At 45.3% G+C, this 19304-nt stretch overlaps 1 protein-coding gene across 3 annotated transcripts; it reads right to left on the bottom strand.

The window, feature by feature from the left end:
• Window positions 1-36: 36 nt before the first annotated feature.
• CERS5 (ceramide synthase 5) lies at window positions 37-18997 on the bottom strand. Of its 3 annotated transcripts, none has more exons than XM_035308946.1 (10): window positions 18656-18997; window positions 12795-12900; window positions 10581-10711; window positions 9564-9621; window positions 8937-8987; window positions 8181-8273; window positions 6695-6823; window positions 6315-6421; window positions 4285-4441; window positions 37-1344 (listed from the first exon to the last, which is right to left on the bottom strand). In XM_035308946.1, exons 1-10 carry the CDS (start codon window positions 18970-18972, stop codon window positions 1192-1194), a joined length of 1302 nt encoding a protein of 433 aa, XP_035164837.1. In that variant the 5' UTR covers window positions 18973-18997; the 3' UTR covers window positions 37-1191. The 3 variants fall into 3 exon arrangements, with proteins under 3 accessions (XP_035164837.1, XP_035164839.1, XP_035164838.1); XM_035308948.1 differs by lacking the exon at window positions 18656-18997 and adding an exon at window positions 9934-9961; XM_035308947.1 differs by lacking the exon at window positions 8181-8273 and having other exon boundaries at window positions 18656-18944.
• Window positions 18998-19304: the final 307 nt, after the last annotated feature.

Raw genomic sequence — 19304 nt, 5'->3', positions numbered from 1 at the left:
GGGGGTTTTATTGAAGACGAGGCGCGTGAAGCCAGGTTCTGAAGCTGTTTGTTTTTTTGGTTTTTAATCGGAGATAAGAGTAAACAATGGTATAAAATGGTAACAACTCAAGGAGTTTCCGAAAATTCCGCTCCTGCTCGGCAGGTCTGCCCGTTGCCCCCAAGTACCATCAAGTAAAAAAATAAGAAGCGAAGCCCGCAGTGCGGCCGCCCTGCCAGCCCAGTGATTTCCTCCACAGAATTGCAAAAATCAGAGCAGCAACATTCACTCCTGGCTAGAAGTACAGACGAGCAGGACTGAAACAGTTTGTGGAAAACTACGAGCAGCCCCCCAGCCCTGGTCCACCCTCAGGTCCTAGCTTAGCCAACTCGAGCCGGTACATCTAGAAAAGTCTTCAAAACCACGACTTGCAACAGGAAAAAAAATTAAAAAATTAAGGTATGTATTGTGAGAGTTGACTTAGGGGCAATAAGCAATCCCCCTCCCCCTTTTTGGAAGGCTGTAGGTAAGACTTCAGAGGGGCTCGCAGCACCAAAAGAGGCAGCAAACGCTGGCCTGGTCCCTCGTGACAGCAGAGATAACGAGCTAGAACCTCCTCCTCAGCCTACAGCACCCCACCACCAAGTCAGAACAACGGTTTTGTTGTAGCACAGTTCAATTCCAAGCGTGGCCGTAGTCCAGAGCGCTCGCGGGAGGGCTGAGGAAAGTCTCTGCTACAGCCCGGGTAGCTTGGAGGTGGAATAGAAACCCACCCCTCTCTCCGTGCTCTGAGCAGCTTCTGGAGTGCATCGAGGAGCCGCGCGGAATCTGCGCTGGAACAGTCACCGAGATGGCACCCGGACCCTCCTGCGGGCAGCAGCCAGCCTCATCGAAACTCGTTTCCGCCTTGAGTTGATCCTAGTAAAAACCAGTTTGTCACATACAAACACACCTCTGCAAATATCAATGGGACTAAGATTGGGTACAACATGGCTTAAAATGAAATCTGTGGCTTTGGTTTTGCCCTAGTAATCGGCTTTCTCCCTTCTGTCGTGCAAAGCCTTTGACTGCTCTGGATTGTGCCCATTTCAGATTTGCTGGAGGTTTTCTGGGGAAGGGGTATCTTGATTAAAGATCACTTGGGAATGTGGAGCTCAACACATCTAGATATTTAAAGACAAGTTCGTGTTTGCTCAAGGCTGACCCACAGCCTTACTCCTCTTCTGTCCACTGGCCACTAGCCACATGGCCGTTAACGCGGTTGGAGCCATTGCTCGAAGTGCTGAAGACTCCTTTTGTGCTGTTGGAAGTCACATCCTCCTCTTCAGAGCTGCTCTCTACATCACTGCGGTCATCTTTTGATACCTGAACAATTCAAAAGAGATTGGGTAGTGGGGAGGGGAGGAGGGAAGTTGATAAGTTCACAGGAAACAGCAGTTGCATCCACGTGATTAACCAGCCTCACTCACAATTACCTTCTATATTCCATCTGTAACAACTTCAAACTTACTAGGAAGAGCCTGTCATCATGTACAGAAAGCAAGAAAGATGCTGAAAAGGGCAGTTGGGAGCTACGAGTTCCATTTTTCAAATACCCTGTCCATCTGTGGAAGCACCACACATTCTTGCTCTCACCAGATCAGAGGATGCTGTAGATCTTTGCCTGCTTTTGTCTTCGGAGGGCCTCATTCTAGATTGGTTAAAGGCTGCTTTTCCAAACAACAAATGGGTTTTAAATGGAAAAAATAAATCTTCTCACACCTTTACAATCAGCAAGTATGATGACACAATGTATGTATATCACCTCTGGAGAGCACACTCCAGGGAGGGCCTTTGATATTTTAAAAATTAACCAGCTATATTTATCACATTGCTGTTTGCACAAAGCGCCTCCCGTTTTCACAGCTTGTGGTTCATACACAAGATCCCATTTACGAGCAAAAGTGTGTTTGGACAGCAGGCTGTAGAAAACAGACAACTATCTTATGCAGCAAAAACCAGTCCAGGTACAGAAGGAGCATCTCAGCCACAGGAACCTAGATCTGCTCTACAGAGTTATGGTTTTAGTTAAAAGATGGGCTGCAAACCCAGCTGAATTCGATTTGTACGTGGGATTTTGAACCTTTGGAAACCCCTCCTGGCACGGTTCTGGCCAGGAGTCGGCACACGTCGCTGTCAGCTGCTGTCAGAGTGCCACAGGAGGGCAGTGTACCAACACCGCAGAGCCAAGCGCACCAGAAGGGGAAGGGAAGGGATCACAAGCCCGGCCCGAACTGCAAATAAGCACCTTGGTCGCTGGCTGGGCGCCAGAGCCATAAACGCACCGGTGCCGAGCTGTGGCTGCGTGAATGGCACATGCTTTACATACCCCAAGGCAGGCCCTCCACACTTCTGGCTGCAACTAATAGCCCTCATTTATTTCACATGCAAGCACTTTGTGGCTAGCATGTTTCCAGGCACTTCGGGACTTGTTCCTACTCTGCTCGCTCTGAGTCAGGCTTATGGCTTTCAAACAGTACCAGCCAGGAAGTTTTTCAGCTCCAAGGAAGACGTGGCGGAAAGCCAGGTCAAGTTAATGATCTCCAGGATTGGTTCTGACAGGCCTGTTGGACGTACTGGCTTCTGTGTGTTGCCAAAACTTTTGGTATCTTTCCCCAGTCTCCTGTATTGGAAGTTCAAAGGGTCACAGGAAGGAAGCAGCAATCCCTCAATATTTCTCCCCATTATCTGGGGAGTTAGTGACTGTTGTAATCCCTTTCACAAAAAAAGAACTGTTTCTCTGCTGCCCTCTTTCACCCAGCAGATTGTTAACAAGCACTAAAGAGAGACAGGGGAGTCGCTGTGGGCCTACGAAAGCAGAAAGGTGAAGGTCATGCAGCCATCTGTCAGCAGAACGAACCACCACAGGACACTGCTTAGACCTCTGAGACCTTTGGAAAAGTCTGCATTTTGGCATGCTGTCAAAGCCAGCACTGTACAGAACAGGGAGACAAACATTTTAAGAGAAGGCACTACCCATCTGAAACCCCAAGACCATAGCTTTGTGTTCGTCTCAGCCTCGAAACAGGTGTGTTTCAGTGTAGAAACAGAAGTACAGATCACACTTACATGCAAAGGATGAAACTGTCCAGCTCCAATCTGGCACAGAGGAAAAGGAGTGAGAAAAGAATGAAGAAGACAAAGCTTAGAGTCCTTTCTCTGGCTAGGTCACCTGGACAGGAGAGAAGCAAGGAAAGGAAAAAAGGTGTAGACCTCAGCTGTAGGAACAGCTGCAGACAGAAAACAAGCCTTGCAGTAGCAGCTGTGGCAAACAGATGAAAAAAAAATAATGTGCACTCTCTAAAACATGTCCTCCTCTGATGCGCCACAAACAGCTACGATATATTCTTCAAGGTTACGTTCCATGTGTAAGGGCAACTAAGAAGTCAAACAAAATAAAGCAGAGCTATGAGAGAAACTCAGATACATGATAAAAAAGGCATTTTGTGCTAGTAAATCAGTTGTTGCACTCCGGTAGATGGAAGGAAGCGGCTTCTCCTGATGGGTTGGCCAAGTGTCAAGTTAGTTCCCAGACTGACTTTCCCTGTCTCATGCCTCTTCAGCTGAAGTGCACCTTTTAAGCTTGGCAACTTAGGTTGCAGCCAAAAGCCAGCATTGTTTGCTCTGAGGGTACCATCTGCTGCTAACGAGTTGCTGTAATTTCACCCTCATTCTCCCTAAGACCCCAACGCAATTAAAATTAGAATACTTATGACTGAAGCTAGACTGCATCCCAGTAACAGCCAGCGTCCTCCCCAGAATTTCTGACAACCCTTTCTCCTCTGCATGCTGCAGCTCAATGCCTGGCCGTGCACTGGCAGCCAGAAGCCTTTGTCACTGCTGACAAGTGGAAGATGCATAATCCTCATCGCAGCCCAAGAACCAGCAGATGCTGGAAAGCTAGCAGCTAAAAACCAGCCCGTTCAAATAGTTCAAAAAATGAGCTTTCTAATGCCTTAAACGCCAAACAAATCACTTAAATCTGTCATCACCATCATTGTTACATCAGCTCGGTGTACTGGGTAATGGCATTATTTCCCTGTATGACCAGAGCAGAGAGGAAAGCATCCTTGCCTTTGCATATACCTGGCCACTCAAGTCTGCAGAGCAACCAGGGTGAAAAAACAAACCAAACCGCTCTTCTGCGAAACATTTCTGATGCAATGACACTGAGAACTAGCACCAGCCCTCACTGAAGGGCTCGGTTTCGCAGGATTCTTTCAGAGAGCTTATAGAAAGAGGACCCAAAACAGTCACCAATCTTACCTTTCCCCGCATGAGGGCCTTGTAGGCGGTGCGGATGATGAGATAGGACCAGATGATATGCAAGATCTGCAAGGTTACTAAAAGGCCATTGAAGAGCCACCAGGAAGGATAGGGACCAATCAACTCCCAGCTTTCAAAGAGGGTTGTGTTCAAAATCCTAAAAGGGATCCAGAAACACATTACAGATCAGTTGTGCTGGTAACGTGGCTTCCAGCTCTAAATTAAGATGACTGGCCAGCTGCACAACAGTTTGTATCACTGAAGCATCTGTTGCTTTGCTCCTGTCAGAGCAGCAACGCATCTAGTCTCTTGCCAGAGTTAGGAGACAGACTAAAGCTAATTAGAAACATTTGAACGGAGCAACAAACAGGAGAAGATGCGAACGTTACGCAGTCTGGTTACACACACAGATCTGCTGCCAATTTCCTTTTCGACAGCATGAGCATTTGTAATACCTTCACAGGAAGTGATGTCAAGTTGCTCCGGTCATCAAAACAACTGTTAACACATTCCTACTCGGGCCATCTTCGCCCAGATTTAAAGATCACTGAAGAATTTATTTCCCAGTAGGTCTGCCTCCCTGGGTGCTATTCCCTTCTCTCTTATTTTTATAGGTTCCTCCTGCCGAGCTGGAGGACTAGAAACTACTTCACGGACAAAGCGTTGTGCTTTCTTTCATTGCTGCTTTGCTGTTCTCATCGCTGGGAGTTACTGCCAGTGCTTTAGTAATTTAATAAACATTTTAGACTTTATGAAGTAGAGATGTGTGGAGAGACCTTTAAAGATGCCATTAGTTTCACAGAGCTTTGAACACTTAGCAGGAAAAGAAAAACAAGCCTTTCAAAGAACCCGAGCCCCCCCAAAAATGCAGTTACAGAAACATCTACCTCCTAGCTGGCTTATTGATGGCTTACGTACAACTCCAGAGGTCTGCCGATGTTTTACACTACTAATTAGGAAAGGGAACATACATGAAGTGAAGCAGCCTAAGGTTTGCAATACCACTGCAAGCTTGCCAGATTTCTGCACAAAGTTGTGGCATGACATTACAGCCAGTGGAAAATACATTAAAGATTTACGGGACTGCTGAGCAATAGCATGATGCAAGAGCATCACCTTATGACAGACAACAGCAAGAAAAACAACAACTACCTCATCTGTCACGGGAAGGAGACTGTGGAAACAAAGGGATTAAAGGCCCTTCCTTATGCAGATTTCTTTGATGCATTTTCTGGGAAACGAACAGGAGCTTTAATTGCAACCCTGATACCAAAACATAATTGAAGGACTGTTTCTGTCTGCTGCTAATGCACACCAAAAGAATAGCCGTGCGGGTTGTCCATCACTCAGGAAAGAAATATATGCAGTAAAATCAAGATAAATTGAGTAATAATCAGCTATAACCAAATTTTCAGTACACTCTTTCAACAGAAGCAAGTGGCTAACACCAAAACCACCTCACCAAGCCTACTGGGGCAAGAGGGAATCTCATTATACGATGATTAGCTATAAGCCATTTAGCCAGGGTTTTACCTCTCCAGAAACCTCAGACCTATTTTAGGCTCTACATAGTCACGACTCAAGGGTAGGACAAAAGCGCCATAAGAAATCAAAAGCAGCAATGATGACTAAGCCAGATACTCAGAAATTAATTTTACTTCAAGAGACCGTGCCTGAGCTGTAACTATTTCCAAAACTTCTCAAGTCAAGAGAAGCAAACAAGCCTTTGAGTCGTTCAGATACCAGCTGACTCTGCTCCAGCTAATGAGCATCGTCATCACTTTGCAGGAAGAGGAGAGGGGCCAGCTGTGCATTAAGATTCTAGTCACTTCTCACACACTCTCAACCGACTGTTGAGAGGTTTCTTCAGATTTTTGATGGAAAGTACTGCTCCAAATGGTACTTGGGTTGTCTGCAACTTCAGGCTGCCTTGAGGGGACAGGTTGTACTGCTTGCAAGAAGTCTAGGCACAAAGGCTTTGCTTAAGGGCTTGGAAGAACAAACAAGACCTTACACCTCAAGGTGCTTACCAAAAAGGATAAATGCCCAACCGTGTAACAATGAATACGACACCAAAGAGCATGAAGAAGGCATCACAGAGACGCTGGTACTTGGCATAATTGGCTAGCTTCGCAGCCTAAAAAAGGAAAAACATGAGAGAGTGTTATTCCCTTCATGCAATCATGTAATTACCAGGCTGTAGAGCTCCAAAACCCTCAAGCCATCACATTTGTAAGGACTTAGGAACATTTAAGGATTATTCTCAGCAGTTATGAGGAAAAGCTGACAAGGCAGGATCAGCAACACAGGTTTTATGGCATATTTAATGCTGTTTTAGCAAGAACAGGAAAGTCAGCTTGCTCCCCTGAGACCACACTAGTGTTAGGTAAAGATTTGAAAGGAAACTCACCTCTAAGAGGAAATCGGATGCATCATGGAGACACAGCACCAGCGTTCCAACCCGCACCATATTATTCATGTAAGAGAACGTAATGAGTCCAATTGTAGCCAAGTGATGGACGAACATGATCAGGAAGTCCTGGAAACAGAAAAAAAAAAAAATAATTCAGACCCTTTGGCTGTCAAACAAATACAGATGTTTAGAGCAGAGCCACCAAACTGACTAGCTGGGGTCAGCGGATTACTTCAGTTCAGTTCAGACTCGACTCCACTTCATATAAAGCACAGCTCATCACACAACATCCGTCGTGATCGCTAGAGGTTCCAGAAAAGTCTCTCCCAGCACCTGTGCTTCTGTAAGGTTGTAATTCTGCATACAGAAGTACAGCAGTCTTTGGCACATACTCGCAAGATCAAGATGCGTATGGCTGCAGAATCCTCTCAAGAGATTGATAGGACAACATATGGTCCTTATTTTTGGCTCCTTTTGGTTTTGTAGTCATATTGCTAGTCCTTTCAGCTCTTGGCACAAACTGTAAGCACGCTGCTGTTACTGTTGTCAGCATGTAAAAACCTGCCAGAGCATAGCAGGCATAGAACACAAGATAATCCAACAGCAAGAGCTAGGCCACTCCAGTAAAAAAGTTTTCACAACGCACGTACATTCAAGGCTGTGTTCCAGTTCAGTCCCCTGGGTACAACGCTTACACTCCACCTCAGTGTACCTCACCATGAGGAATGTAATACACAGAGCACAAACTAAATATTATAAACAGATTATATCAGAGATGCTGTTAATCACACTCTTTCTGCACATAGTCTGTATTTTGGAGCTAATATTCTAGTACAGGGAAAAAAAAACAAAACCCCTTTTCTTTTTGAACAGTTAATGCAAGAATTGTGACAGTTTGTTGCTGTGCAGTTTGTGTAACAGAAGCAATAAACTCTGATTTATTTTGAACTGTTTTCCAACTGCAACAATAAGCCAAATCCTAGAACGCAACTGAATTAGATTCCAGCAATCATGACCAGTCATCATCCTGCTACATACACAGCCGAAAAATTACTTTCAAAAAAAAGCATGCATTATCGCTTTAGTGTTTGCCATTTTCTCATCCTGCTCAGCAAGGTACTGCTTAGAGCATTTTATTTTCCTGCTTTCTTGCAAGCCTTCTAATTAAATCTTTTTTTTTTTTTTTTCCTCCTCTCTCAATGAGTTGCTGACTGCTTATTAGGAGGCATTGACTGATTCTGTTCTTTCCCCTGGAAGGTGAAAGGGACTCTCGAGGCTACACCAGGTTGCATAGCAGGCTTGCTCCTGCCTTTCCCCCAGGACTGTGTAGTGATTACAGAAGGAGGTAGGCTACACAGAGATGTGTATGAGGAAGAAAATTCAGTTATTACTATGCTTCAGCTCTACTGGCCAAGCACACTCACACTTTTTGTTAGCCTTGTCTATTTAGCAAAGTGGTTAGTGCAATTCTGGTTAATCTCACCTTCCGTTTAATGTCTGTAAACTGAGAAAACATGAGAGACCAATAGAAGGCCAGCTCCAAGATATAGTAATAATAAAGCCTGGATGTTAGAGGCTGGAAAACAAACAAACATAGCACAGTTAGAGGACAAAATACTTCAAAATTTACATTAAAATCCACTTTTTCCTTCCTTCCCATCCCACTCTGTTCCTTCAGAATGCTGAGGCGTAAGTTAAAAGATCCAGAATTAAGGTTTAGTAAAAACAAGCTTAAGCAACAGCCATCTTACTATAGGCTTATTCACACAAGCAAACGTTTGTGTTTGACAGCAGGATCTTACTCTTTTTGAATAAAGTTCAATGTTTACAAATCATACTGCAGCCTCTTGGATTAGGGAAACCAGGCACTGAACCAAACTGGTTGGCCCCTATACAATCATACTTGCTGCATAATTAAAATAACACTGTAAATAAGTTACTTTTCATAACCTCAGCAGCAAGTAAACACAAAATGAGTATGAACTGAGTCTCTTCCACCTGAGGAAACGCTGCCGTTAACAAACCTAACCAGGATCTGAAGACACAAAGGGCAAAAGCCATCTTTGTACCTGCAGAAAGGGATGGCCATTCACTAACCAGAAAGCTTACCAGGTTGCAGCCTGTGCAGCATGCACAGAATGAGAAGCAGCCGCATCTAATGAGTTTCAATTTGCTGTCATTAACAAAAATACGAACTGAAATTGTGAAGATTTGGATCTGGTAGGTGTTTACGTCCTACCTGAAAAGGATAGTTGTACCAGCACTGTCGTGTGTCCCAGAACCAGGGTGCCTTAAAGGAAAAAGACAAGGTGTTATTCTGCATTGTTTGGTTGTTGTTATTGTTTTTTAATTGCTACCATCTAAGGCACTTGACCGCTACAATTCTGTTCCACATAAATTGTATCTCCTTTCTACCATCCAAGCGAGGTTTATTTTAAGACATCATAATGATTTCAAATATTCCTTGGGCACCCAAAGGCAAGCTATAATGCAATGGAAATTCAAAGAATAAGCATACAGCGCTAATAATAACGACCCAAAGAGATGAATCTGTATCCCTGAGGAAGGAAAGAGATCAGCAAGAAAATAAGCAGCTCTCCACACCAAGAAAGCAGGGCTGTCCTGTTCTGGTGTAACACAACAAATAGGTTTCTAATATTGCCATAATGACAGATTTGTTTAGAACCAGGATCTCAAGTAAAGGAACACAAAGATGACTATCACCACTGAAGTCCCCTTGTTTTAAGCTAGGCACAAGCATAGGAGGCACGCAGGTAAACAAACCCCTTAAATTTCAGCAAGACAGCCATAATCCAGTAGCACATCACACAGAGTAAGGCGGGAGGGGGGTGGAATATCTACTCACCGTCCAGAGAAACCTGATTCCATAGAAAAATATACTTAAATAAAATGTAAATCTCCACCTGGAAAAAAGAAGCAGAAAATGAACTGTATGAAATAGAAATAGCTTCTGGTTAACATCTGCAACAAAAAATGGAACAAACTGTGAAAAAGCAATTCTGACACCTAAAAAGCATTCACCCACCAATCGGTAATCCTCCACTTGTAAACATTTGTGCAAGGATAAACCTATTTAAGAGTTTTCAAACCAGACTAGTTTGTATCAACAGCTAAGTCCAGAGTGAACATGCATCTTTCACATCAAATCAAGATAACAACAAGAAAAGTCATTGTTATCCAGAAGGTATCCTAATAAATGTATTTGTCCCTCTTACCTTGAGGCTTTAAGTAGACAAAACCATACTGGGGGGAAGAATTAATATGAAGGAAGTTACTGGAAAGGAAAGAAACCAGCACAGAAGAAATAAGTCAGGAAAAAATGTTCAGATGCTACTACACTAACAGGGGTAACTATAAGCATCCAGAAGGAAACAAAGAACAAAAGAATGAATTGAAAAGAACAGGAATACAAGAAGTGTCTATATAACACAGTACACATACACACCATTGTGCAAGCCATAAGGTCACTCTATTTGGGAAAAATGCTGGTCTACAACGTAAGCGTGCAGACAGCAGACTTGTCTTTGGTATAATTACAGGAGCTGTGCACATGCCTGAATGCACACACCCCCCCCGAAGTGTTACCATCTGCATTATGGACCTGGTGTGCTATGAGAAGTTGCTTATCACAGACAGGAATGATTCCGGTACAGGTGGTCTGGGCTGTGTTAAAGTATTTTACAATAATCAATCCTAAAAAGCCCTCCTAATGTCTTCCAATTGCCTGTATGAGCATTTATCTTCCACCAGCCAACCCCAAGACACTAGTTTAAGTTAGCAGCTGACAATTTCAGTTTAGAAAAGAGAACATACAGCTGGAGCTTTAAGATGAAGGCACATCTTGGCCTCTGCACAAACATACATGCTCTCACAAAATTTAGTGAGGGTGGTGGGTTTGTCCTGGTTCCTCCGATGACGAAACCAGCGCTGGATCTTTCGAACATCCCAGTCTAGCTGCTTTGACAAGCCTTCTAACCTTTTTCCATCTGGAGACTGAAGGAAAACGAAACAAGTGTCATTTCTCCTACTTCTCAATCTGCGTTCAGTCTGAAAACCCTTCTGGACTATGACAGAAACGAAGCACAGACAAAAAAAAACACACTGTGAAGTGACTACATACACACTATTACAGTTTAGAAGCAAGAACCTGTTGCCACAAATTTTCATTCAAGTTTAACTAACAAAAGCCACTAATGACTTAATTATTCAGAATGGTTTAACATTTCCTCATCGATTTCGTCATCTGACAGCACATTACTACGCAGAATGCAATTGTTCTGTTTCTTAATTTGGGAGGAGGAGCAACTTTTAAAATGTCCTGTCCTACCTGTTAAAACTTGCACATCAACTCAACCTGTCCAGAATTCAGAGAGATGAAAGCTGAATACATTTAAGGGTCGTTACTCACTGTGGAGTTTAGGGAAACTTTAAAGTAAGAATTTGGGTTTAACATATCAGATATATTCCAAAAGGGCGTCACGGAGATGGCATTATTTCCATTATCACTTTTAAAGTTTACAAATAAAATTAAACTTGACAACTGAAATAACCACATGATAAAGAACGCATCACTCTTCTCCGACTGGAAACTCTACTGGCACTTTGTTTGAATAATGACATAAATGGATTTATAAGAGCAAAGTGAACAAAACCTGATAACTACCTCTAAAATGGCCCAGTGGTGAGATGAGCCACGTTAGTTTCAGACCAGTGTCCTTTTAACAAGCTCTGCCAGGGAGCTCTTACAACTGAAAGATGATAAACACATTTTACCACTCGAGTTACATACAAGCCCAAAAAGCTATGCAGAATGCTCATTTAATAAAGAGTCACCAGACTGTTGAACTGAAAAGCAAAATAATCTGTCCTCTGATGTTCAGTACTGAAACCACGACTTTCTTGTAATTCCATCGCTGCCAGACCTCTTGCCTCTGTGCTAGGCTCAGGTTCAGGCCGCCTGACACTTGTGCACTGGAAGCTAACCTGCCTCAGAGAACGGACAGAGCTCCCATTTCAGAACAGCAGTGACATCTTTGCCCTGCATCAGTGCCACCCTACATTCCGATCCTCCAGATCTCAACAGCACACAAGCATCCTGGTACAGTTAAATGCAGCTCTGTTTTCATAAGCTGGATAAATTTTGCACAGCATGCGTCCCCATGGGTTTCCTCAACATTAATTTCAAGGACATCCCCTACATAAAAGTCCTCCCCACAAATGGCATCAAATTATAGGGGCCTTTCAGTTCACATGTCATTCCAAATACTTCAGAACTTTAATGTTCCCACGAGGCAAGTTTTGCTAAGGTTTTTACAGAATTTCCCTTCCATTCACTGAGTGCTTTATCTGCTCCACTCAAAATGAAGTTCAGCATCACCAAATGAGAACATAAAACCTTCCATTTCACTATCTTTAATGAAAATCTATCCCACCATCTGGGTTGATTTAACTGTCAATATTCAACAGAGCACAGACAGCGCGCAATTCCGTCGTTCCGAAGTGAAAGAGCACTGTCAGCTCAAGTGGGAGAAAAGGCATGAAGCTGGGAACAACAGAAATACCTACTGTATTTCTTGAACAGCCTGCCACGTGGCAGGGCACGCTTCCATTGACTGAACGCCTTTACTTGTGGAAGTGACTTCCACCGTGACGGCTGTTGAGCAATCGCACAGAGGCAAAAGGAAGATGGAGGCATTCACCAGATCCCAAGGGAGCAGCGTTTTTCCAATAGAAAGTGAAAGATGCTAGGAAATTTCTTGTTAAACCAAGAGTTGCCACCCCGTTACCTTAGTTACAATTTGGACAAAGGGAACTAAAGGAAGAAGCCTCTTATCTTTTTAAAAGGCAACAACTTTGATTTAAAAAAGATTCCACTATGTGCAAAAGCTCAGGTCAGCCATAAAGAGAATTTGTGTTCCTACAAGAAGATCTCAGAGGCAAAGTAAAATAAGGAAGAGCACACTCGTGCGTGCACGGTGGGAAATGCACTCTTCACCCTCGAGAAGTGGAAGACAAAAAACACCAACATTCATTCCTACAGGCCTCCATTTCTAGCAGAATTTGCAGCGTGACTCACCTTAGTGATGGATGTAAACACTTTCTCTAAAATTGCATTAGGCTGGGCTCTGTGAGGTCCACTGTCTTGAATGCCAAGGTTTATGGCACAGGGCTTGGCAATAAATCTGAAAGAGTTCCAAACAAAGAGCCACATTAAAACAAGGCATTAGTTTCCCTCCTCTGCCTAAATCACAACAACCCCAACTCGTCACAAATTGCAAAACCAATTCAAAAACCTTTTGAAGATCTTCACTCACGTTGCTCAAAGAAACTTCACAGGTAAAGAAACATTTTTTTTATTAGTCCAACTGGTAATTGTAGAGAGCACATATTGTACGCACACCTAAAATGAGAAGTTAAATCTTAATGCCCTTGGCTTGCAGGATCAGGATATGTTAGCTCAGAAATAAATGACAGACCCTGATGGGAGCTCTCTGCAAACAACTGCTGGAGCCCCCGAAGCACCACAAACAAAATGCCTCATTTCCAGAATGCTTCTTGGTGTCGCATAGCTCAGAAAAAAAGGGAAGTTCAAGTGACACCGCTCCTAAAAGACACAGACGCAGTTCTATTTTTCCCCAAGAGGACAAAAAAAAAGAGTGGCTTATTTCCTTAGGGAGAATGGGGAAGACGTACGAAGTCTCTCGGTCCAAGAGCCAAGGTCTCAGCATCTCAGCCCTGCATGCACCGTGTTTTCCCCAAGTTGATCAAGCACTTTGTGAATAGCACAGACACTCCAAAAGCAAAATGCAACTAAAGTGAACACATATGCCTTCAAAAATAAGCAGGTTTTGCTGTACCTTTGTGTCAAGTTGGCCAAGGGATACTATGGAAAATGCGTGTGTTACCTGAAAATGTGAACTGTATTCCCTCCTGTTGGGGCAAGAGCTTTCCAGGAACAGCAAATTCAAGAAAAATATCAATTAATTTGAGAGCATGTAAAAAAACCTGTTTCTCAAAAACAATTTTGCAAAGGACCCAACATTTGCATCATTAAATCTACTTTGCTTCAAAACAACGATTGATTCAGAGACAACTTTATTACACATATGTATTCCATTTAGAAGACTTGGAGTGCCGTTAAGCAGAAAAGGCTGCTTTTTCCAACCATTAAATCTGTTGCCATTTCTCCCTGTGCTTAAAAGAAGAGATTAAAATTCAGCAGAATCATTACTCCAAGTGTTCCAACCGCAGTCTTTCTTGGGAGCACATTGTTAATACTCCAGTAACAAATAGCTACGACTGGATCTAAGAACAGACACAGGTTCTGGGGCTTTTTCCCTTGAGAAATCATGGATCAGCTCATGAGTAATCCTGAAGGAACTCCTCTGCTCTCAGAAAATACTAAACAACCAGGCACCGGAGCACCAGGTTTCACTGTCCTGCCCTGTTTCTTCATACGTCCTGTTCGTTTCAACAGTCGCAGCTAAAGAAAAAAAAAAAAAAAAAAACACAAAATGAGAAAAGGAAAGGGTGATTTCCTTTCAGCTTGGCTCTTCCCTGCTCTAAAGGCTCACTGCTTCCTCTACAATCTAGACCACCAGCCAGCAATCATCTTAGGATGTTATAAAACATTTGGCTGGACCTTCCTAAAAGCGCTCATCTTCATTCTTTGCTTTCCTGCAGGAAACGCCCCGACACCAGCAACGGAGCACACGTGTGCAATCAGAGTATGCCAGATCAATACCTTTCTTTCAGTTGCTGGAACACAGCGTTTGCAGCTCCATAAAGGAAAAAAAAAATCCCAAGCTGGCCTGAAGATACTCAGCCTGGGAAAAGTTTCCTCGTGTGTCAGAGAAAACCTGGAAATCTGCAAATCTGCACGTTCAATGCGTTTATTATTCAGGAGACCCTGCTTTTAAGAGCCAAGAGGAGAACGAATGGTTAAGAAAGCTCACATGATGCACAGAATGTGGCTTTATCTTAGAATTCGGACCCTGAAGCATCAAAGAAAGAAGAAAGAACATCTCCTTAGATATAGAAATGAGTGGAAATAATTCACTTTAGGACCTAATGCTTACCAAAAACAAACAAACAATAAAAAACCTCTGCAGAAAAGTATTCCTGAGTTGTAAGCTTCCTTCGCTAGAAGGCTTTGGGAAAAAATACAGATGTTTGCAGAAATCAGGAAAAAAAATCATCGAAAGTAGGCTACAGATACTGCACAGGACTCAAGGAACTCAGCCAAGCATGCAGGTGAGCACAGAGCAGAACACCAACACTTTGGGGTGCACAGAAGCAAGCAGACAGGACACACCACACTAAGGAAGGAGTCCCAGCCCCAGAAACAGGAAGGAAAAACGATGGCAGCAAGGGATTTCGTTACTTTTAGGGAAGTCTAGCCCAACGCTGTAACGTTGCTTCTCTAACTTGGCGAGTGATGGCTCCGTGCAGCGGGACTGCGAATCCCATGGTATTCGTCTGTCCTTCTGCAGGGCTTCCTGAGCAGCCACGCGAGGTGTTTTTACCCGGCCACGACGCGTCTGGCTCACCCTCAGGAGTCCATGCCACTGCCCAGCTGTCTTGGCCAGTTACCACCTTGCAGGTGGAATACGGAGCGAACAACCCATCCCGCTGCCAGTCAGAACAAATGATGTCCCTCTAGGGCTGAGCTAAGGTGGCTCCTTTGGGGTTGAGCTAAGGGAATTCACACTTAAAACCTCGGTGGTGTTTTACAGCATTGGCCCCAAAATAGGTTTTCAGCTGTGCAGTTTTTGCAGTGTATCTCACAGGAAAACAAAAACAACTGCCCAGCAATAGCAGCTAAGCACCAAAAAACGCTGCCCAAATCATAGAATTCCCATTCTTTCCAGAATTCCCATTCTTGGGAATATTCAAAGCTGAACCGCACCACAAGCAACCTGAGCTGACTAGAACGTTGGTCGTGCTTGGAGGAAAGGACTGAAAAGGTGACCAAGAAGTCCCTTCCAATCTAAATTACTTTATGATACCACAGAAATACTCACTGCAGCAACTATTCCCAAGGTCAAGATCCTGCCCCACCCTCGCCGCAAGGAGTTATCATAATTTCACTACTTTTATTAGGGTTTTCTGAACAGGTACCTGCGCGCTGATGTAAGCCATGCCCACCAACCAATCTGTTTCACCCTGGTTATTAAGACAAATTGATTTTGAAACCAGCACCAGTTTTCTAGCACGCAGACTCGCATACAACAAGCACTTGTCAGGCACGTCGTACTCGACAAATCCAGCCTCCGAATCCTCCTTTGTGGAACGGTTTGGTTTGTCTGGTAAATCCCTGCTAAATTCTGAAAAGGAAGAACAATCCCCTAAATAATAAGATTTATAAAGTAGGCACATCCTGCAGCTAATGCGCTCAAGAGTTCATCTCTTTATAGTCTCGCAGTTTCACTGTGTTACGATTAAACCTCACTTAAACTGTACCAAAATTTCCAGACAGCACTGACAAAGCAACTTCTAAAACCGCTTTATTTTTTCCCCTACCAGATCGAGCACAAGCAGCATATCCTTCCTCAGATGCAGAGAGTAACAAGAATACCTACAAGTGAAAAGGAACTCTGGTGTAAACACAAACCACCTCGTACGATCAGCAGGTTTTGTGTTTTCCCAGATACCTGGGATATTTTTTTTTGCGCCTGCAGTGGGACAAGATGCATAGGAAGAAACCACAGCAAAAATAACAGAGGTAAAAACCAAGCCACACTAATCTATAAGCAGAAGTATTTCTTTATCCTGCCTGACCAAAAATCCACCTTCAGCCAAGTCAGGACCTTACCTCACCCTGCAAGTCTTGGCTCATCCCTACAGCCAGGTTTTTAGCACACACTATTCCCACGCAGAGCCAGCCCAATGAGTATTTTGCCATCATCGTGACGCAAAGGCTAATTTACAGGAGCATTTGCCAACAGAGAAACGTGTGCCAGCGTAACGTGTCAGTGTAGCAAAAGCACTTCCTCACACTGAAGGTCTAGGGCAAACAGACAAAGAGAAACGAAGAGAGGAGCTAAAACAAAAAAGATACAGACGTTTATAATTCAAGTTCTGAGTCATCAAGCCCGATTGCCAGTTGTGTGTCAAGGAAACCATTTGACTTAATCATCCCCAAGGCCAGAACTGGGGGGTATGTGCACAAGGGGATTTTATTAGACAAAATTGAACTTCTGACATCTTCAAGGTGGCAGGAGAAAGAAGAAGGCATTCCTTGAAAAATGTGGTCTTTGTAAATAAACATGCCAGAAACAACCTTGCATTTTGCTCCACCATCTACTTTCACGGGGATACCACCACGGAGACACACTACAGCATTGACACTGTTAAAGGAAAGGAACAAACCCTCTCAGGAAGCAGCCTGCGGCCTCTAGGTTCTATTGTGCAGGAGGAGTGCTTAATCGTCCATTGGAGTCCTCCCTAAACCACCACCACAAAAGAAATTTCACGTACCAGGGCACAGCGCAGGCGTTATCAGGATAAAATAATTGTTAGCAGGAGGATTGTGTTATTAGGTACAATGGGATCACTGTAGCTCTCTGAGTATCTCTTAAGCCAGATATCTGAGTATCTCTTAAGCCAGATAAAAGAAACTTCTGTGCTTCTTCCCCAAGCTAAGACACTTGGACCAAACAGGGCTGGAGAAGCGAGGAGACCTTCCTGCAATACTCCCTCCAGGGGTAGCATCCTGCCTCCCAGCTTCCTTGCCTCGTCTGCTGGCAACTCCGTACATCTGGCCAAGACGAGCAGCAAGGTGCAAAGCTAAGATGTGGCTTTGGCACTGCCAAATCTGGGTGTTCCTGGGTCCTCTGCACTGGTTTGAGCTGAGAGCAGCTTTCTGAAGTACTTTGGAAGATAAGATGGAGGGGAAAAAAAAAGATGCTCTAACTTCTCTCCTACTCTTCTTACCCGCTTCACGTTTTTCTCTACAGTTTTCTCTTTACTTAGTCCCAGTTCCTCCTGTTGTTTAACTTCTGAAAGCTCAAAAAAAAGTACACTTCTTATAGAAAACTTGCAAAATTACACCAACTCAATTCCTAATTGCTTTAATCCTACAGCCCTTTCCACACTTAGAAATACTTCTGCTCTTGTCTTGCAGAAATTTAAGACGAAATCAGCCTTTGAGGAACTATTTGAACAGGTACCCAAGGTGTTTTGGCTGGCTTCACCTAACGGTTCTCTTAAGCAAGCTGCTTTCCTAATTAGTATCTGTCACCCACAGAGCCTGCCCTGCGTACGGCTATAGGAGATATCCATCATGCAAAGGATAAACTCCTGCCTCAGGGGAGAGTTAATACGCGCTTATGGATATTCAAACAAATGGGAAACGCTGCGTTACACCTGCTCAGGGGCAGCTAGGCTGATCCGCACGCGCTTCCATCACGCGGGGGATCCACAACTTGTTTAATGATACACCAGGCCATGTGAACGAGCCCTATTTCCTCATCCAGGAACTGGGACGGAAAGTACACCGCAGGCAGAGCCCAGCAACGCCAGCAAGCCAAGCTGGACGCGAGCAGAAAGGAATAAAACCGCCTCCCGGGGCTCTTCTCCTCGCCTTACCTCAGCGTCCAGCACCTGAGGAGCCCCTCGGGGCCCAAAGCCATGGGAGAGGGGAGCCTGGGGGGGGGGCTGCGCGCCCTGACAGCCCCAGGGATGGGTTTTGCCGTTCCCTTTCCACTCAAGGAGATAAAAAAAAAAGAAAGCGGGGAGCCGCCTGGAGGCCTCGGAGCTGCCTGAGGGGCGAGGGGGGGGGGGCCGAGCTCGGTTGTCCCGGGGCCCTGAGCCCGGTTATCCCGGGGGGGCTGATCCCAGCTGCCCCCGGGGCCGGTTGCTTAGGGACCTCGACGGCCTCGCCCCGAGGCAGCAGCGGGAGGCCTGAGGGGAGGACCAGGGGGGACCGGGGCTCACCTCTCGAAGAGCAACCGCACGGCGAAGATACCGAGCGCCAGCGGGAAGGCGGACAGGACGTGGCCGGCCCGCGGGTACTGCAGCCCGCTGCCCGGAGGACCCGCTTCCCCGGCCAGGTCCGCCCACGTCACGTTGTGGGGCAGCCAGAACCGCTCGTTCCAAAACCAGGCCCGCAGCGCCGCCGCCGCGGCCGCCGCCATTTTCCGCCGCCGCCTCCCTCCCTCCCGCCACCTCCCCCCGCCCCCCGCCGCCGCCGCCACAGCCGCCGCCGCCAGAGGGGCGGGGCCTCTCCCCCGAGCCCCGCCCCCCTCAAACATGGCGCGTGCGCGCGGCCGGTGCCGCCCCGCCCCGCCCCCGCCGCGGACCGTTAGGCGCCCGCCGGGGCTCGCTGAGGAGAACGGGCGGGAGCGGCCCCGCGCCCCAAGGTTGGGACGGGAGTAAAAAAAAAAAAGCCCTCGGGAAAAGCCCCGAGGTGAGGCTGAAGCACGGGCTCCTCTCAGAGGGGCTCGGTCTCTGCCTCGGGGAGGTGTTGGGTGAGGCAGGACCCGAGGCGGCCTCTGTGGGATCAGATGGCGGTGGATACCCTCCCCCGATAACCCTTCCTTCCATAAAACCTGCTCCATCAACACCCCCTCGATAAATCCCCCCT

The sequence above is a fragment of the Oxyura jamaicensis genome, chromosome 33 (assembly GCF_011077185.1).
Source record: "Oxyura jamaicensis isolate SHBP4307 breed ruddy duck chromosome 33, BPBGC_Ojam_1.0, whole genome shotgun sequence".
Taxonomy (NCBI): domain Eukaryota; kingdom Metazoa; phylum Chordata; class Aves; order Anseriformes; family Anatidae; genus Oxyura; species Oxyura jamaicensis.
The sequence above is the reverse complement of the archived record's forward strand: the minus strand, read 5'-3'. Positions and strand labels throughout refer to the sequence as shown.

Coding starts and splice junctions, on each gene's coding strand:
- CERS5 (XM_035308946.1), bottom strand. CDS start 18,972: ATGTTTGAGGGGGGCGGGGCTCGGGGGAGAGGCCCCGCCCCTCTGGCG. Junction 10,712..12,794: donor TGTTTACATCCATCACTAAG/GTGAGTCACGCT, acceptor GTTTTCCTTCAG/TCTCCAGATGGAAAAAGGTT. Junction 9,622..10,580: donor ACTAAATTTTGTGAGAGCAT/GTATGTTTGTGC, acceptor TCTTTTTTCCAG/GTGGAGATTTACATTTTATT.